Source organism: Pogona vitticeps, chromosome 10 (genome assembly GCF_051106095.1).
Source record: "Pogona vitticeps strain Pit_001003342236 chromosome 10, PviZW2.1, whole genome shotgun sequence".
NCBI lineage: Eukaryota > Metazoa > Chordata > Lepidosauria > Squamata > Agamidae > Pogona > Pogona vitticeps.
Window position 1 is genome coordinate 26,205,491 of NC_135792.1, and position 18,577 is coordinate 26,224,067.

Genomic DNA, 18,577 nt, shown 5'->3' on the forward strand with positions numbered 1-18,577 from the left:
ACTACCAAGACCTTCCTTGCTCTGGTTCTCCTTTCTTTTAGCTATCGTCCATCAGATATAAAGAAAGAACATATTGGCCAGAATTACACAAAGACTACACCAATCCCATAATTTCTCTGTCCCTATTTTTTTAAGTCTGAGTTCCCCTCTACACTACAAGAATAAGAATTCTGGCCTATTATAGAGGATGACTGAATGCACTGCCAAGATAATGTGTGCATAATAACTTGAACCAAACACTTTCTAAATGCTGAATGCACTTATCAGCGTTCACCCTAGCATCGCAGTTCTCACTCCATACAAGCCAAGCAATCAAGTGGCAGGAAGTGGCCATCACCAAGCAAGTTACTCACCCCACCAAAACCTCGGAAGCGTGCCAGGACTTCATTATTGAGGAAGCAGGCCTGGGCAGGATCAGCCAGGGCCTGGTCCAAGAGGTGGTCAATGAAGTAGATGCCTGGTTCAACCGTCAATACCATGCCTGGGACAAGGACACGGGCAGTTCGAAGACTCCGAAGTCCTGGCAGATCAATGCGTTCCACACCCTACAAAGACAAACAAAAGAGCCCTGAAACTCTCTACGTTTAGTCCTCAAAGACTATGGGTGCATTTTTCTACAACACTGTGGGTCCCATGGACTGCTGTTTCTACCGACACCTTCATGGGAGGATAGGTCCCCCTCTGCCTTAGCTGGAGGGAAAATGTTATTGATACTCAGATCCTTCTCAGAGATGCTTGGCTTCTTTTTAGCCACAGAGAGTCCCATTGCAAATTCCTCAGCTTTTTATACATTGCTCTCTCGATTCCTTGGGTTCTGAGGCAATGAATTCTAGATACGCATTTCTTAGCACCCGTGCCTCTCATTTAGACACATATGCACCAGTCTTAAGCTCTGTCCAAATACATTTCACATGTATTCAAGCTTTAAAATGGCTCTATTTAATTTCTGCATATTTGTAATTTTGTTTTAAAAAAGCACAGACACATGCAGTGCCATTTTTCAGTATATTCTTTTTCCCCTAATGCATGGTTGTATGCACTGTTCTGTAATACACATATGTTTGTATGCAACTTTTCCTAAAATAAGTATTTTTTGTGTGCCTCTTTCCCCAAAATATCCATTGCTGTACACATTTGTTCAGCCAAGGACTGAATCACAGAATCTGGATGTGTAGAGATTCCAAAAGATAACTGGGTTCCAAACTGTGCTTCAGTTCAAGAACTGCAAATTAGGTCATTTTACTTGAAAACTGCTCTCAAACTTACATTTTCCAGCCCCTGTACTAATAGACAAGCTTAGCACTAGGTCAAAGAATGACTATTTCCTCCTCTGCTTCTTGGTTTTATGAGAAATTTGCTTGGTTTCCCTAATGGTGGATTTTGTAAGAAAGGTTCTGGTTGCTTGTGTTAGATATTAGTTTGCTGGCTTAGGTTTTCATTGTTGCTTTAAGCATCTGATAAGGCAAACAAAATACAATGTAACGCTGAGAAAATCCAATTGTTCCGAAGATGCAGAAATCAGAGGGGTCATGTCTTGTTTGTTCCTTAGTTTTGATTCTATTTTGCAATCTTGGAAGAAATGCCTGGTGGGTTTGCTGGCATAAAGGAGAACATTCTGGCACTGACCTCTGGGTAGCCTCCGACGTCATGCACGTCAATGCCAAGGAGGTGGCCAAGCCCATGAGGCATGAACACAGCTCCCAGATGAACCTTCACCATGTCTTCAATGTTGCCTTGGAGGATGCCAATTTTTGTGAGCTCTTCCAGATGGACTCGGTCTGCCAGACGGTGCATGTCAGGCCAAGCGACTCCTGGGAGAAAGCAGAAGGCAGCTGATGTGGTGGGATGATGATAACTTAGATGCATTTTCTAAAAATATTTGTTCACTCTTAATCAGAGAGAATTTGTAAGGCTGTAAGCCACCTTTTCAAAGACCAACATGACAGAGCTTTGTAAAACAATATTCCGCAAATGGAGGGGGGGGAAGTCTTTCTGAAAAGAATACACATCTTTGCTTTGAATGCTGTGCGTGAACAGCTAACCCAGCCCAAAAAATACATACTTTTAATTTATATTAATGATACCACAAAGAGCTCCTCAAACCCATTTGAAAACAGTCAGTTGCAATGGTCCAATTTAGGCATTCTAGCTAGTTTCAGGTTATTGACTTCATTAATCCACTATACTGGTTTAATATATTTATTGTCTCAGCTCAATCCCATGTGTTCATGTTCCTTTGTATTCATTGAGTCATTTGATTTTTTGTTTTTTTTTTCGTATTGCATTTTGCTGAAATGTAGAGAATTGTACCTAAAGGTCTTTAGTAGTGTGCCACACCAAACTACAGATCTGATGATTCTGTATGATGGAACTGGGATAGCCAAAGTGGGATTCCACTGGTCTAAGAATGCCTAACTGTACCTGTCTCTTAGGAAGCCCAGAACCATGATATTCTTTTTTAAAAAATTAAAAATATATATTCCCAAACGTGTTGATAAACTTAAAAAAAAGTATTCTGGTGTCACGGATGACACTTCTGTGCTGCTGCTCTGTGCAGCTCCATACACACAAAAGCCTCACTCTTTCTTACTGGTGGCACCCCCTCTGTAGCACATTCATTTCTTCCCGGAGTCACCCCAGCTGGCCAGTTGCTGAGCTAAGGTAACTGGGGCAAAGGACTTTCAACACTCATTTTTCTTTGCTCAGATCTGGCAGGCCCACGCAAGAGTCAGCAATTTTCAAGGCCAAGAGGCCCTTCAAATTTGCATTTGCTTTACCCCCTTCATGGAAGAAACAGGAGACAGCTTTGAGCTGGGGGGTTTGGTGCACTTTTTTTGGGTGAAGAACAGAATGTGTTGAAAGTTTAAGAAAGAAGTAACACTCACATAGTTCAGCATTTTTAAAAAAGAGCCCCTACCCTTGTCACACATTTCTGAGAGAAAGGCCAGTAGTGGACCATGCTTTTTTAAACAGCCTAGCTGCCACATCTGTTCGAGGGGACCATCTTACCCAAATAAAAACATCTCAAGGATGCCGGTATGCCAGCTGAAAATCAGCTTGTGTGGATTCAGAAGACCGGCCAGTGAGCCTCTCTTGTGCAACAGGGCCCTAAACAAAGCTCTGTAGGCGCTAACGTGAACACACAGTGTGGTGGTGCCTGTTTGCTATTCAGTACAAGTGTGTGATATAGCAACAAAGCAGTTGTTGGTAATGGTGTCAGTACTGAAGCCTAGGAAACAACACTCACCGCTGGAACAACAGTTCTGTGTGACGAAGCCTTCACACAGAGGCTGGTGTCAGAACACTGCTGTGGGTTTGACAGCTTATTTAGGACATTTAATGCATTGAGGAGAGAGGCTGTGTGTGTGTATGCTGTGTTTTTGCAAAAACCAAAAGGAAAAGAGGCAGAACCCGAGACTGGGAAAGAAACAGTACCTCCAAAGAACCTTGGATTTGACTTCAGAAGTTTCCTGACCCGATGGCTGCATGTTTTTAAAAAGAAAAGCTGAGTACGGTTGTCACTACAGGTGTGAATGCCATGAGTGCAACTCTTCCATCTTTTAAAAAGAGGCACCGTTTCAGTGCGTACAAGGTGGTATATATCACTGAACCTACCACAGCTTAGCATATAACATAGGACCCCTGTTTCCGTGGGGGAGAGCCAGAGGCTAGAGAATGTGATTCTCCACTCTGTCTCCCAGAAGAAGAGCCAGCCTGTGTGGCCTTGGACCAGTTGCATGGTGATCCCAGCGCACCTCCAGAAGGAGATTTACAAACCACTTCTGAGCACTTTATATTTAGAAGACCTGAGAATGGCTGGGCATAATTAAAATGATAAATTTGGAGAAAACAGGGCTGGGATCTGCAGAGTTCCCTTTCTTACTCCTTATATATGAGTTTCAGGGAGGCCCGACTCCCTCGGTGGTTGAATTTGCTGCGATTTTGCAGGAGAAAAGTTGCACTTCAGCAACCAATATATTGTTGCAACCCACAATCCCTGTGAAAGAAGCCAACGTCACGCTGAAAGAGCGCTGTGCTTCCTGGAGGCCAGCAGCAGAGCTGAATTCAGAAGGGAAAACTAGTGAACATCTGAGTTGTTCTACCTGAGAGAGAACCCAGTGTGGCAAGTAGGGTTTGATTGAGACCAGAGAGACTCCACAAAGCCAAGACAAGCTCTGCGTTTTCTTCCCTTCCACCAGCAACTTCATTAAAAAGGCTCAGGGACGTATTAATATATTATGCTCAGAGAGATATCAGATTTTTGCCTTCCCTCAATCTCTAATTTGAAAGATGCCATCCTAAAAATAAAAGGAAAACACCTCATTATATTTTCATGCAGCTAAGAAATATACATCTTTAATTAGAGTGATAATTTTAGGCCCTTTAAGACTTCTCCCCTACCCCAAGGAGCACCAGAAAACTGTTTTGCAACTTGGTTGCTCATGTTTCTGATGAATAGAGCCGTCTGCAGAAACTCTTATGCAACTGCATTGGTTCTAGAGGGTGACAATATTGATTGTCTGTCGGGACAACAAAGCATCCCTTCTGCCGCAAGAGGTCCCCTAATCCCCATCTTGCTTGCTGCACCCAAAACAATCCCAAATATAAGGCTGGCCAGGTTAATTTTTTATTTATTCCTTTTACATTAAGGAAGGCAGGGAGCTGCCACAGGTGGCTTGATTCTTTGCCTGAAACTATTACTAATCACAGTGGCATCGCATCTTTCCTTCAAAGAGTTCATAGCAGCCTTTGTATTTTTCATCTGCATGTTATCAACAAACCATATTGTGAGGTGGGTTAAGGAGAAAGGAGAGAGGAATCAAAAGGGAGAGACAAAGAGAAGGAAAGAGGAAAAGGAAACATGGTAGAAAGGGAGAAATAAAGGTGACAACAGAGGAACACAAAGTGATGCCATGGAAGAAAGAATAAAGATGGCAGAAAGAATGCAAGAAAGATCATCATCTTAGAACTTCCAAAGCTGGAAGGGACCTTATAAATTATCGAGTCCAGCCCTCATCAAGGAGGCATGGTGAGGAATTGAACTCCCAACCTCTATCTTTGCATCCAGAGACCTCAACCACTGAGCCATCCAAATAGGGAACAGAACTCCTAACTTCTGATGCCTCAACAACTGAGCTATCCATCCCGCAAGAAAGTTAGCAGAGAGAGAGAGAGAAAGGATAGGGAAGTTGAGGTCCTGCCCATTTCTGGTTCTGGCCCCACCCACCACTGATTTCAACCCTCCCAACTCCTGGCACACAGCTCCAAAAAGATTAACCTTACATTAACCACACTGTCCCAGATCATGGCATAGCTTTGAAATATAAATAAATGGAGGAGGATGATGATGACAATGACAATGGCAATAGCTAATTTACAATTTAAGTTTAAGCCAAATAATCCCTTCCGATCCTGAACCAGCCATTGCCGGTGGTTGTGTTCCCAACTGCAACCCATTTTGACAAGCTTTGCCTGTATGACTATAGCCCTGATCACATTCAGATCCTCATCCTGAGCTGTCTTAATAAATTCTGGGCTATTTATAGATCTCTTTTATACACATACACACAGAGACACACATACAGCCACAGCAGTGCCTCTGACCCTTGGGAACCACCTCCTAATACCAACACCAGTCCGTGATGCATCTGGCCATCGTCCACTGTAGCGGCCAGGTTTACACAGCCTGACTGGAGAACCCTTGGACTTTGGATCGTTGTTGCACGAGACATCTGTACTGGGAGAAAATCTGCTGACGTTGTGTCTGCTCCATTCTTAATTTGCTGCCAAATGCAATACCATGCAATGTAGGTCACTGCACCAATGACTTGACTGCCCAGAAAGCCCAAGGCCCCCATGGGTCATTCGGGCTTCATTGGCTACCTGTTGCTCAGCCATCCTGGAGAACAGGAGCCCTGTACACACAGCACTTTTCTATGCTCTCTCTCTCTCTCTCTCTCTCTCTCTCTCTCTCTCTCTCACACACACACACACACACACACACACACACACACACACACACACACACACACACAGACAGACAGACAGACAGACAGACAGACAGACAGACAGACAGACAGACAGACAGACAGACAGACAGACAGACAGACAGACAGAGAATCAAAGTGACTCAAATGAACCCTGCTTGACCAAGTTAAAACTGATCATAGAATTGGGGAACATAAATGAGCTGCATCAAGAGAAGGACATGCCTCAGTTACCAATGAGACTGCAGCATGAGACTCTATTTACTTTTATGGAGTTATGGGAACTTTTCATCTGTTCCTTTCTAAATGGAGTTAGTAGGTGTATTTTGTATTCTTTTAATATTTTTTTTAAAAATAAAAAAAAATGGAGTTAGAAGGTACAGGGGCAGCAAAGAAGGAGGCAGCTGCCTCTGGTGGAAGATTTGCAGAGCCCAGGGCAGCAAAATGAGATGTGCTGGTTGGGGGGAAAAAGCCCATCAGGAAGATCTTCCGCATTGAATCAGGTTTAGTGCCTGTGCACGGATTCTGCACCTTTCCGGGAGATTCATGCAAGGGGCCAAGGTGCTGAGAAGGAAATAAAGCAGGACATAAAATAACTCTCTCCCTGTGAATGGTGTGGTTGTGAAGTGAAATGGAGCACCCATCTTCTGTGGTAAATTTGAGGTACCATTAAAGACAGGAGATGTGGTCCCAGAATGTATCACCCCTAAAAACCTCTCCTGTAAACATTCTGCTGAAATTATTGGGTACCGGGCCAGGCTGTTAGACTGAACACTCTGCTAGACAAGATCCTTAACGTGCCATAAGAAGAAGAGCTCCATTAAGAAGAGAAGCCGTTCTAACATAAGCATCCCTACAAGAAAAGCTTGCTTATATCTATTTGCATGTTTGATATCTCAGACATGTAGCACTGAAAGAATCATGTGCCTGGAGGGATAACTTTGTAAGAGGAGGCAATACACATTTTCTTAATGCATGATCTGAACTTGAAACAATGGTCAAAAATCTGTTGTATAAATTTACACCCACATAATCTTAATAAATACTGAAAATATTTAATTTAAACTACTGGAAAGTGTTCTATCCCATTTTAGGCTCCCCTGGGCTCCCTTTTGCCTGAGGAAAGCCTTTGGGACCCCCAGTGGACTCGAGAGCCTCTGATATGCATAAAAATCACTGCTGGATTTTTATGCATAACTGGTCAACCCAAATCCACCAGTGGCAGTCTAGCAGTGTTTTTCCCCTATTAAAAGGATTTTGCTTCCCCCACCCCACCCTGCAAGTCTCCCAAGGGCTTCCCCCAAGAAAAAGGGAGTGTGACCCCAATGAAAACTCCCCAGCTCCATTAGTGCCAAAGAGCAACTGTAGTGTGTGTGTGTCTGTCTGTCTTCATCAGGATCATATTCATGTGCTGAAGTCCTAATAAAAAAGTGCTCCTGACCCCAACACTAGAACAAACCTGGTCTGTGTTCAAGACACTGAACTCTGACTTCTGGTTTCCTAGATGCACCACTGCTGGTAAAGGGTGCAGGAAAACAACAAAAGCAAAACTGTGTTGGTGTTGAAAAACTGCTTTTGCATCTGAGCCTATTTGGAACCAATTCGTATTTTTCACACTTGATGGAAGACAACGCCATCAATCAGAAGAAAATCTCCGTTTGCCCAATATGCCTCCAACACCATTCCAGTTCTGTGGGGACTTGGGGCGTGCAAAGTCATAAATACATGAGGAGAGAAGGAGAGAGAAAGGAGAGGGAGATGATGGAGCATGAACCCTGGCCAAGCTGGCTCCTCTCCTTCCCTTTCCCCAGGAGATATTCGCCAGACAATGCATATTTCAAGTGGGATGCAAGAGGACATGGATGTCTTCCTGGGACATGAGCTTCAGTAAATGCAACAGAGCACCTCAAAATAGTGGGAGAAACGGGAAAGGGCAAGGATGCGCCAGTCCCTCTTCCTGAGAGTGTTCAGCTCTGCTCGATTTTGGACTTTTCTGCCTGATGCTTGCAGGGCAGAGGCAAACCCATCACCATCTGGATGGCCAGGAATTCCACCGTGGGACTGGTGAGCAGGGCAAGAGCCTCCACAAGCCTCCTCATCCACTGCTCCTGGTTTTCCTCTGCAAAAGGACAGCTGCTTGGGGGGGGGGGGTGACATTGCGGAGGGAGGTTGGCTGGGTTTGAGAGCAGATGCCCAGTCCATGCAGCCTGGCAAGGAGACCTTGGGCACTGCCTCCTGTGACCCAGAAAAGGCCAGGCTTCCTCCACCAGGAAAGCTCTGCTGAGAGACCAGCTCTCGCTACGGACATTTCCATGGTGTGGGAGCAGCTGTGCTATAGTGCGATCAGACAGGCAAGCAAAATCACATTGGATTGCACTAAAAAGAGCCCCTCGGCTAGGCGTGATCTTATTCAAAGTGATCCTTCTCTGTACATGCGATCCGGTCTGCATTGCTCCAGCCCGCCCACAGCCAGAGGAGCCCTGCCACTGAACATGAAAAGATCTGGATGGGCTTGAAACAGGGCTGGGCTGGCTCAAAATGTCTTGCAAATCCTCTGGAAAAAAGACAGAAACTGACTGTGCCAAAAGCAGTTGAAATGGTGAACCCTATTGCTGCCTGCCCCCTCTGAATGTTACAGCAAACCCAACTGGGATTCTGAGGGCATCCATACAGATGAAACAGACTAGTCTTTATAGTGCCACAAGTCTCTTGGTATTTTCAGCCCACAATGCTCAACTAGAAGCAGCCATTCCATCCAGATGCAAAAGAGAGAGAGAGAAAGGAGGGAGGACCCTTTTGGGCACCTCTGTTCCTTGTCAGCTGGTGACCAACACTTCCTCTGACTGTAGCAGTGTGGGGGGGAGAGAGCTCCCCCACTGGTTTTGCTGGAAGAACAGTTTTGCTGGAAGAACATTTGCTTGGTGCCTTTTCTGCCTCAACTCTGCCCATTCCATCCAAATCATTCAAAGCGCCACCTCTTTAATGCTAAAAACTGGCACCTAGGTTTCCTTCTTTTCCTCTTCCATCCTGATCCCTTTTTTCTTTTGTGTCCTGTGCCCTCAATGTTCGCTGTAAACTAGAAGCAACACCAAGGCACAGAACAACAACATTTGAGATGGTCAGGGTGGTATACCACTATGGGGTAATATATAAGCAACATGCATTTGCTTTTTACTCCATAGCGCTTAAAGCATTCTCTGGACAGTTTACAATTATGCAGGGTACATATTGCCTCCCCACCCTCACCTCAACAAGCTGGGTACTCAATTTACTGATCTCAGAAAGATGAAAGGCTGAGTTAACCTTGAGCCAGCTACTTGGGATTGAACCTGAGTCATGAGAAGAGTTTTGGCTGCAGTACTGCAGTTTAACCACTGTACCACGAGGCAGACAGACCACTGGAAGAGATTTAAATAAATAACCTCATCGTGGAATGCTGATAAGCAACCACTTTGAAATATTATAAAATCAACTGTTCAATTGGTATGGAGCATCACCATTTCAAGAAAGAAAAGCCAACCCACCCCAGCTTTGGACACAACAGGAATAGCATCAGGTTCACAGTAGAAGGGCATGGAGAGGTTTGGCAGGAATCCCGCCTTGCTGCATACAAAGACAGGCAGGCAGGGAAGAAGATGCCCATCTCTCCCATTTTCATGTGAAATGCCCTTTTCCTTCTCTGCCTGCAAATGCTGACGCCCAGGACACGATGGGTGCACATGAGGCAGAGCAGCCTCTGGTGGAGTGACTGTTTGCCTAGGCGCCCGCCTCTCTGTTGACATAACGCTGATCTTTTACCTGGCTTGACCGCCTTCAGAACAGCCCGGGATGACTTCAGCACGGCCTCGTAGATGGCCCTCTGGTCAGGAGTGAACTTTCCGTTGGCTGGAAAGGTGCAGGTGATGTCTGAGCCATAGCAGTAATATTCCCCTCCCATGTCGAATAAGCTGCAGAGAGGGAGCACAGACAGTGGCAGAAATGAAAACGGGCAGCTAAGCAAGCTAGGTGAGGGCTGGGGAACAACGCTAAACCCCAGCTGAAAGCTAAGGTTTGAGCAGAACGTCAGCCAAAGTAAGTCTCTCAGTAGCAGCTGATCGGTGACATTCCTCTGCTTTCTAAAGCCCTCTTCAGGCATTGCCCTAGCTGGTACTGTGAAGCCCAGTACCATATGTCACTGCATTTAAAGAAACTGTTTCAGCCATATTACATGTGAGCAGGACCCTTCTCCTGAGACCCAAATGAAATCATGAAGAACATGACGGTGTGGAAAGAGACAGGGCTAAACGTTCCCCTCTAAGTGCATCCAGAGCACCAGGTAGTGTAATGAGTGAATAGGACTTAACCTGCAATGTTTCCTTGTTGAGAAAGCGGTCAAATAATGATCCTTAAGGTTTCTACTGCAGCACATTTTTAATAGTGTTCCAAGGACTTCACATTTACATTTTCCCAATTTTTATCCATGTTTCTGATATACGCCTGACTCACCAAGGTTGCCTGACTCATGTGGATGCATGACAGCACTCTGATCTGAACAGTGGCAGGGAAAACTACTCCTTTTGGAGGGTGAGTAAACGACACCCCAGGCAGGGAGGATGGCCAACTGTCAGGCAGGGTGATGGTGGTTTGGACTAGACCCGTGGTTCTCAAACTGGGGTCCCCAGATGTTCTTGAACTGCATTTCCCTGAAACCTTCCATCACTTGCTGTGCTGGTCAGGATTTCTGGGAGTTGCCCTCCATGAACACTCTTGGGTTCCCAAGTTTGAGAATCACTGGACTGGATAATGTAGGGTCCCCATTCTATCTCTGTAAGTCTGTGATGAGGAGATCCACTCAGCTATACTACTCAAATGTCCAGGCCAGCCCTTCCCCTCTTTGGATCTCTGTACAGGAGAGCTTAAGTACCAAGGCCAGAATAGTAAGCTGATCAAACAAGCCAAGGTTAAAGAAGTAGGGCAAAAGCAAGGCTTCTGATGATTGACATTGACTGCAAATAGTGTCATGCCCAATACATGTGTGGATAAGGTCACCAACAGTCAGGATTTGTTCATAGGCAGCCTTCAGTTCTTCCTCCTTTTTAGAACTATCAAGACGTCTTGCAATAATATATCTTATTATCAATACATCTATATTGCAGAAAAATTTCTTTGTCCATGAGAAAAGACAAATATGCCTAGACGTTTGCTGTTTTTCAAAGAGATGACAGTCCAAAAAGGACTGTGACAGGAGGAGAAAAAACTTTCTGTAAAGTTAGGAAACAGAGAGAGAGAGAGAGAGAGAGAGAGAGAGAACCCGACACATAAGTTTGCTCTGGGTCTAGCGCTGTCTCAGTTTTGAAAGAAAGATGCTATGTCAGCTTTAACCATGAGATGGCAATGTTCACCAGAAATACTTGGAAGTTGTTTAAGAATGCTATGCCCCCATGGAGGATGCACAAAAGCAAGCCAAATAAGTGATTGTGAACCTCAAAAAATGATTTTTTAAAAACAATTTCTAACAGTTCTAAATACTGCAGGTTTTATTGGTGTGCATGTGTGTGTGTGTCTTTCTAGATATGCACAGAAGTGAAAACCCAGTGTTACAATAAAATCTTATTAGCCATATAGAAACCAACTATTCACTGTGGGTTAAACTGCTGAAGCCTCTGTGCTGCAAGGTCAGAAGACCTGCAGTTGTAAGATGGAAACCACGCAACGGAGTGAGCCCCCGTCGCTTGTCCCACCTCCTGCCAACCTAGTGGTTCGAAAGCATGCAAGATGCAAAAATGCGAGTAGATAAATAGGTACCACCTCGGTGGGAAGGTAAACGGCGTTCTGTGTCTAGTCACGCTGGCCATGTGACCACGGAGGATTGTCTGCAGACAAACGCTAGCTCTATGGGTTGGAAACTGAGATGAGCACCACCGCCTAGATACGACTGGACAAAATTGTCAAGGGGAACCTTTACCTTATTTTAAAGAATTGATTGACCATATTTTAATGCAAATCAAAATTTTGAAGGCGAGAAGAGACCATACAGAAATTTTAACTGTTAAGTGTGTGTGTGTGTGTGTACATACACTGTGTATGATTTGCTTATGTTTTGCACAGCTGAAGGTTTTTTTTCCTTTTTAAACAAAAACTTAGGGTTTCGTCCTGGCTTTATATTTATTGTGGACTGCTTTGAATATCTAGTTGGATGGGAAGACAAATTAAGCACTATGTCAATTTAACAAACAGCAAGATTATAATACCATTAAATTAGGTTTGCAAGTGTATTTCCATGTTCAGCTTTTTTTGCCAAGGCACATCTCAAACAGACTGCTACACTTACCTGGCTTGACAGAAAATCAGAGAGACTTCTCAAATCATGCTGGACTGTAGCCTCTAGACTTTAAGTAATTATAGGGCCATCAATCTAAAACTCAGGGCCAGCCCAAGACATTTTGCTGCCTGAGGCCAGGAGCAAGGTAGCACCTCCTCGCTCATTTCAGGTCCAAAAGTTAATTGGATGACCCGAGGAATTTTTCTTCCTCACTGGCAATAAGAGCATCCTCCCTCAACTCTGAAGGCAGAAGGATGATTACGAGGGAAAGGCATGGCTCTTTCTTCCAGCTTCTTGCTGGTGCTGGGAGTGCCTCACTTTGCCCAGTGGGAGGGCCGGCTCTATCCCAATTATGCATGGTGATGCTTCCACTGAAATGCAGTGGGGAAATGTATGGGCACATGAGGTTTGACATTCAGGAGAAGCCACACAAATAGGACCCTGAGAGCAGGTTCTGCAGCCTGTCCAGGAGGATGTGCGTGCATGCATGCGCGCACATGCATGCATTTTTAAAAATATAGGTTGCTTAAAACCGAGCAGAATAAACCTATCTTAATTTAAAGCAACACAGCCATATAAACCCAGTATCTTCTTAATATAAGAAATTAAAAAGTAGTTCAATATTACTAACTACATCTGATTTATGTTTCTTCTAAAATCCCTTGATATCAGGTAAAGCATGGGGAAACAGAGTACCCAATTTTACATGAAAGGAAACTAAATTCCCATTATTTAAAATGCAACACTGCCCCCAAACGGACAAATAAATTTTCAGCCTGGCCATTTAATTGCTCCAGAAGGGTGGCTGCAAGAATGCAACTCAGAAGCTGATCATGAGACATTGCAGTTTGGAGACTTTTCTAGATTTGCGTGGGTTTGGACCCCAAGTGTGACTGAGCGCGAAAGAACAGATAGTAAGGACCAGTTTTTCTGGGCTGGGGGGAAAAAAACAGCTGCTGTTGCCAAAGGAAAGGGTGGTATATAAATCGAATGAATGAACAAATGGATGGATGAATGAACGACTAAATAAAGGCGGTGTAGTTCTAACTGAAGCATTTGTGATGTTTGATGACTAGCCAATGATGTTCCTACGCCAAATCCACTGCGGATGCCTGTGGGGCAGAATACAACCAATATTTGTGCCCTCCCCACGGTCATCAGCATCCTGACAGGCAGAGTTCTCCTCCGGCCAGAGAAGCTATGAAGCCGGTGGCACAAACAGGCAGGCAAGAGTTAGCATCCTTGGCTTAGTGGGGTCTCAAAAAATAAGCTGGCTTTTCAAATAGGCGGACACAGGTGGTTAACCTCTTCCCGCTAAATTTGGCACTTCCACCTCTAAATCCCACAATGGAAAGGTAGGATTCTGACTTTTCTGCTGAACCATCATCAGGAGTCTCCAAGTCCCAGAGAGAAATCCCAGCTTCAAAGAACCCGACATTTGTCAGAGCTGGGCCTCCAGCCACTAGTGACCTAGGAATGCAGGTGTGTCTGTATGTGTGTGTGTGTGTGTGTGTGTGTGTGTGTGTGTGTGTGTGTGAAAGAACTCATTGGAAGTGGAGGAAGGAGTGAAAAAGGCAGGAAGGCAGAGGAGAACGGGCAGTTGCCACCACTGTGTCCATCAAGCCACTTTCTAAGACTCAGAGTCATTGCAGCTGCCCCAAGGAGGCAACCCCGATGTTCCTCTGTAGGACGGCCACCGCACTTTGCTCCTTAGGAGAGGCCCTTCAATGAACGATAAGACTCATGGAGCGCATTGCCTGTTGTTCTGATATTGAGCTGATGCTCCAAAATTCCTGGCAAGGGACCATGGGACCCTGCATGGAGGCCCTTCCAAGCCCTGCTCCAACTACCCATTTTATGGCTGCCAGGAGGGCACCCAAAGTTTGGTCCTGGCCTTGTTTCCTGAACCTTCTCCCCGTGGGTGCTTCTTCTATCCAGTTCTATATCGTTAAAGTCACAAGGACTAGAAAGGTGGCACATTCCATGTGTATACACTGGCAAAACCCAGACCAAGTGGACATGCAGCATTACTATTTAGCTGGCTTGCTGAGCATTCATTTAGGAAACCTCTCCGGAGACACCGACAGTATCTACTGGTGCCTTTTTTCTTGGCTCTCAGAGACCCGGAACCCAGCGTTGGGCTGCTTTCCCACGGACCGGGTTTCAACTCTTCTTCATATGAGGGACTGACCTGCTAGGAAGAAGAGTGTCCTTTGCTTCACCTTGACTTAGGAAAAACAACTGCTTTCCACGTGCTTAATTTAACATATCACTGTGAACACATGTTTATATAAACCTATTTTTAAAATATATCTATATTTGTATCTATGTATCTCTATAAAAACTATAATTTAGTGCTATTTAGCAAGAAGCAGCTTTCTTTATTCGCATTAGAGTGCTGCACAACCTAAAATAAAGATGTATATGAAATATAGATAAAATTTTAAAAAGATAATTAAAATATTTTTTTATCAGAAGTGGGCTACTTCAACAATATTATCTTGACAACTTGCTAGATCTTCATTTGTTCACGTGGTGTGGCATACATTGCATGGACATGAGTGCAGCATTGATTGAATTTCTCCAGTCTGAGCATTAAGGCTTTGAAACTCAGTATTTTTTTTTTAAAAAAAGACAAATCTAAACAGAACATGTACATGTTTACCAAGCTGCACATTTTTCATCATGCTCAAAACAGTATTAATATTCTGCAAGGCAAGAATATACATTAGAAAAAGATTATCTGCTTTGGGCAAGACAACCTGCCAAACAGAGCTTATACGATGTTGAATTTCCTCTTGAGTGTGGTTATCAAAAGCAAATGAAGGACAGCACTGCATAAAAAGGCCCAACAGTAGATCTAAGACCTCCCTGTACGCCACTCCTGTCTTCTTCTGGGCCACGGAGCATTTGCATGAGTGCGCGCACACACACACCAACACGAGGAAGAGACAGCCTTGATCCTCAAGTGGGTGAAACTGCTTGGCCCCTCTGAAGTGCAATAGGGGCCCTGTTGGTGTATTTTGGAGAAATCAATGAACCAGAATAAACCAAAACGGTGTGGCAGCAAACAACAGCTAATAAACAGCAACACTACGCACTGAATGATTCAACAAGAGTCGTTGCTGAGTTCAACGTGGGGGGAGCAATTCTGCCACTTTAAGGGTTGTCTTATGTTGAAGCCAAGCCAAGCCCTGCACTAATTCACAAGGTCTATGTTGTGGAGAAAAGAAGGGAGAGAAGAGGCACTGAGAGATGTTGGAGAACATGAAAACACAGGAAGGTGCCTCATGGACACACTCTTTGTTTCAGCTCAATACTGTTGACTCTTATTGCGAGAAGACAAGATTCCCGCAGGGGAAAAAAAATAATGCTTGGAAAAGATGAAGGCATCAAGGGAAAGAGGAATACTGAAAATGTGGTGGAGTCATTCAGTCAAGGAAGCCATGGCTTTCAGTTTGCAAGACCTAAGCAGGGATGGTAGTGGGAGGACCTTGGTGTGTGTGTGTGTGATTCATTGATGGGGTTGCTTGAGGCTGGAAGAAACCTGGCAGCACATAAGAAGAAATCTCCTACTCCAATGTGTTTTTGAAGTTTGAAGGAGAGAAAAGATTTTCCTCATCGTCTTTTACCTGATCTATTAAGTGCGGGGGTTGAGTTTCCTTCACACCCTTCATTCAGTTGGTGATCATTTCACCAATGGAAACAAATTCCCCTTATGCCAGATATTTGTAAAGGGTACGAAGAAACTTTAGGGTCAAATGCAACCTTATAGAAGTCCATGGCTTATTCAGCACATGATATATAGGACAGTCTCCTTCAGACGAGATCAAATAAGGTAGAAGGCGGGACCCATGCAAACCTTGAGGTCTACAACTCATGTTTCAAAAGGCACCAGGTTTTGCTTAGGAGATTCTTTCTTTTAAAAGGATCAGGTACTTTTATGCAGTCTGCCTCAGGAAATAGATGTACAAACAGTCATAAAGAGAACAAAGCAGGCTGTTCCTACATGAATTCTTTTGCTTCGCAGTCATAACATAGCATCCCCTTTAAACTTTTTTTTCCTTGTAGCTTTGAAAGATCTGTGCACATGGAAGTGGAAAATACAGACCTAAAATTCCTGGATCACATCAAGCCTGAATTACCTCTGGAAGCCAAAAGGACAAAACGGAGGCTGTCCTACTTTGGGCACATCCTGAGAAAGGCAAGAAGATTCTCTGGAAAAGACCGTCCTGCTGGGAAAGGTGGAAGGCAGCAGGAAAAGAGGAAGACCAATGTAAGATGGATGGATTCCCTAAAGGAAGCCATGGTTTCGGATTTGCAGGAACTGAGCAGGGCTGTGGAGGGCAGGGCATTTTAGAAACTGATCGTTCATAGCATTGCCATGTCGGAGGAGACTTGGTGGCATGTAACAACAAATATTTGTTTTGCAAGGAACACTGCACATGCCACTGCTTTTCAGTTCAAGATCGTTCCTGATCTTTTTGGGGAGGAGAGGGCAAAGACCCACCATAATTCATTATCAAAAAATATGCCAAAGCTATACTTGAGGTTCATTTCGCAAACTGCTCTTCATTCCACTTTTGCCATGGCTGAATTGCATTTCCGCGCCTGGCCCAGCCAGCACTTCTCTGAGCTTTCCGACAGAGGACTCCCCTGAGCCATTAACTGCTTTTCAGAGGAACGGAGCAGATATATCTAAGTAGACACTAACTTTGTTACAGCTTTATGAGTGCACAGGTGCAAATAACATAATTTCTACTGGGAAATACAGCTCTTTAAAATATCCCAGGCTACCAAATTAGCTCAACAAGTCAACCAGCTGCTAAAGTAGTATTTAACTTGATTATATGAAGTTGAACTTTTGAGAGATGAGTTGGATGCGAGAAAGAACCTGGCCATCTTTTGTGCATGAAAGTGGGAATGAATGTTCTATGATGGTTCAAATCCTGTCGCATCGCTCTGCCTGCACAGCAAGAATGAGATCACCAGTGTGACAGACTGCTGCTAATTAAAAGCTTCCTTTTGTGGTTATGAGGTGCACACAGCTTCTACAAGATGCGACAAGAGTTGCATGCATTCCAAAACCACAAAAAGGAGCCTTTTATCAATGCCAATCTGACTAAACCTATTAAATTTCCACAGCAGCAAACGCCATACAAACAGAAAGCAGACAAGTTCTAGAATCCAAGACTGACCCGACTCTCTATCCAGGTGAAGCCAGACCGCTTGAGATGGCAGAATTTATGTCGTGGGGAGATGAAGGCAGGAACAATACATGAAAAGTGTGCAATGGGATCTGTAGCTCTAGCAGCTGGATGTTGGGGAGAAACAGTCGATACGTTGCTTCAGACAGCAAAATGTCTTGGTTGGCCACAATGGATGGCAACATGTAACTCCTATCTGAAGGAACAATGCAAAGAAGTCTCCTAGTTGCAGAACTACACAGAGTAAGAGGATGCTGGAAATTCTGCTGCTTAGCATAGTAAGGCACAATAGGGTTGGCCCGTTGAATCATTGGAGATTTGGTGAGTCAACTCCACCATAAATTCCAATTATAGTAGTTGTGACTTACTATAATAAACAACAGGATTTCAGTGCTGAATGTTGTGTCTATCAATTTAGGGACATTTATATTGGCTCCAGAATTAATTAAAAAACAACATCTGGATTACTGAACAGAGCATCATTTTTCTTTTCTAATTAAGTTTTGGGCAATGAATTGTTCCAGCAGAGGTCTTACTCACCATAAGTCTCCGTCTTCAATGGTCTTTTCATTTGGTGCTCCAGCATGTCCATAGTGTAAAACTGAGCTATTGTGTCCACTGAAATAAAGACCAGAAGGACAGAGGTGTGAATGAAGAACCTGAACCCTGAGAAAGGTACAGAAAAAACCATACTGCAGAACACGAGAGAGGGATATCCACGCGGGTTTGGAAACAGACCTGTGCAGGTATGAATTAGACATTACAGCAACGCCATTCATTTTCCTTTTGGAAAAAAAAATACAATTAAAGAAACTCACCCTTATTGGGGGAAAGGTGGCCTATAATTAAAATAAACACACACATAAATAAAACTAATTAAATATCTGGAAAGACCATTTCCTGGGTTAGGATCAAAGATGGCTAAAGGGGAGCAAACAGATTTGCGAATGGGGTGATTAGATTCTGATATTATCATCCAGTTATGTCACAACCAATCCTTCCAAACGCTGGGTATGTAGGAGGTCTGTGTGCGTATTTGTGTGTGTTGGGGGGGGGGGTGTTTTGGGAATCTTCTTGCAGCA

General features: G+C 44.1%; 1 protein-coding gene across 1 annotated transcript in view; it reads right to left on the reverse strand.

The window, feature by feature from the left end:
• The window catches only part of PEPD (peptidase D), a 115,544-nt gene that overhangs the window by 6,696 nt on the left and 90,271 nt on the right, over positions 1–18,577 (reverse strand). Inside the window, exons 11-14 of the mRNA XM_020797848.3 lie at positions 18,036–18,113; positions 9,786–9,934; positions 1,627–1,811; positions 354–545 (exon numbers count right to left, since the gene is read on the reverse strand). Of these exons, the coding sequence (XP_020653507.3) occupies positions 354–545; positions 1,627–1,811; positions 9,786–9,934; positions 18,036–18,113 (604 nt within the window). The remainder of the gene's footprint in view (positions 1–353; positions 546–1,626; positions 1,812–9,785; positions 9,935–18,035; positions 18,114–18,577) is intronic.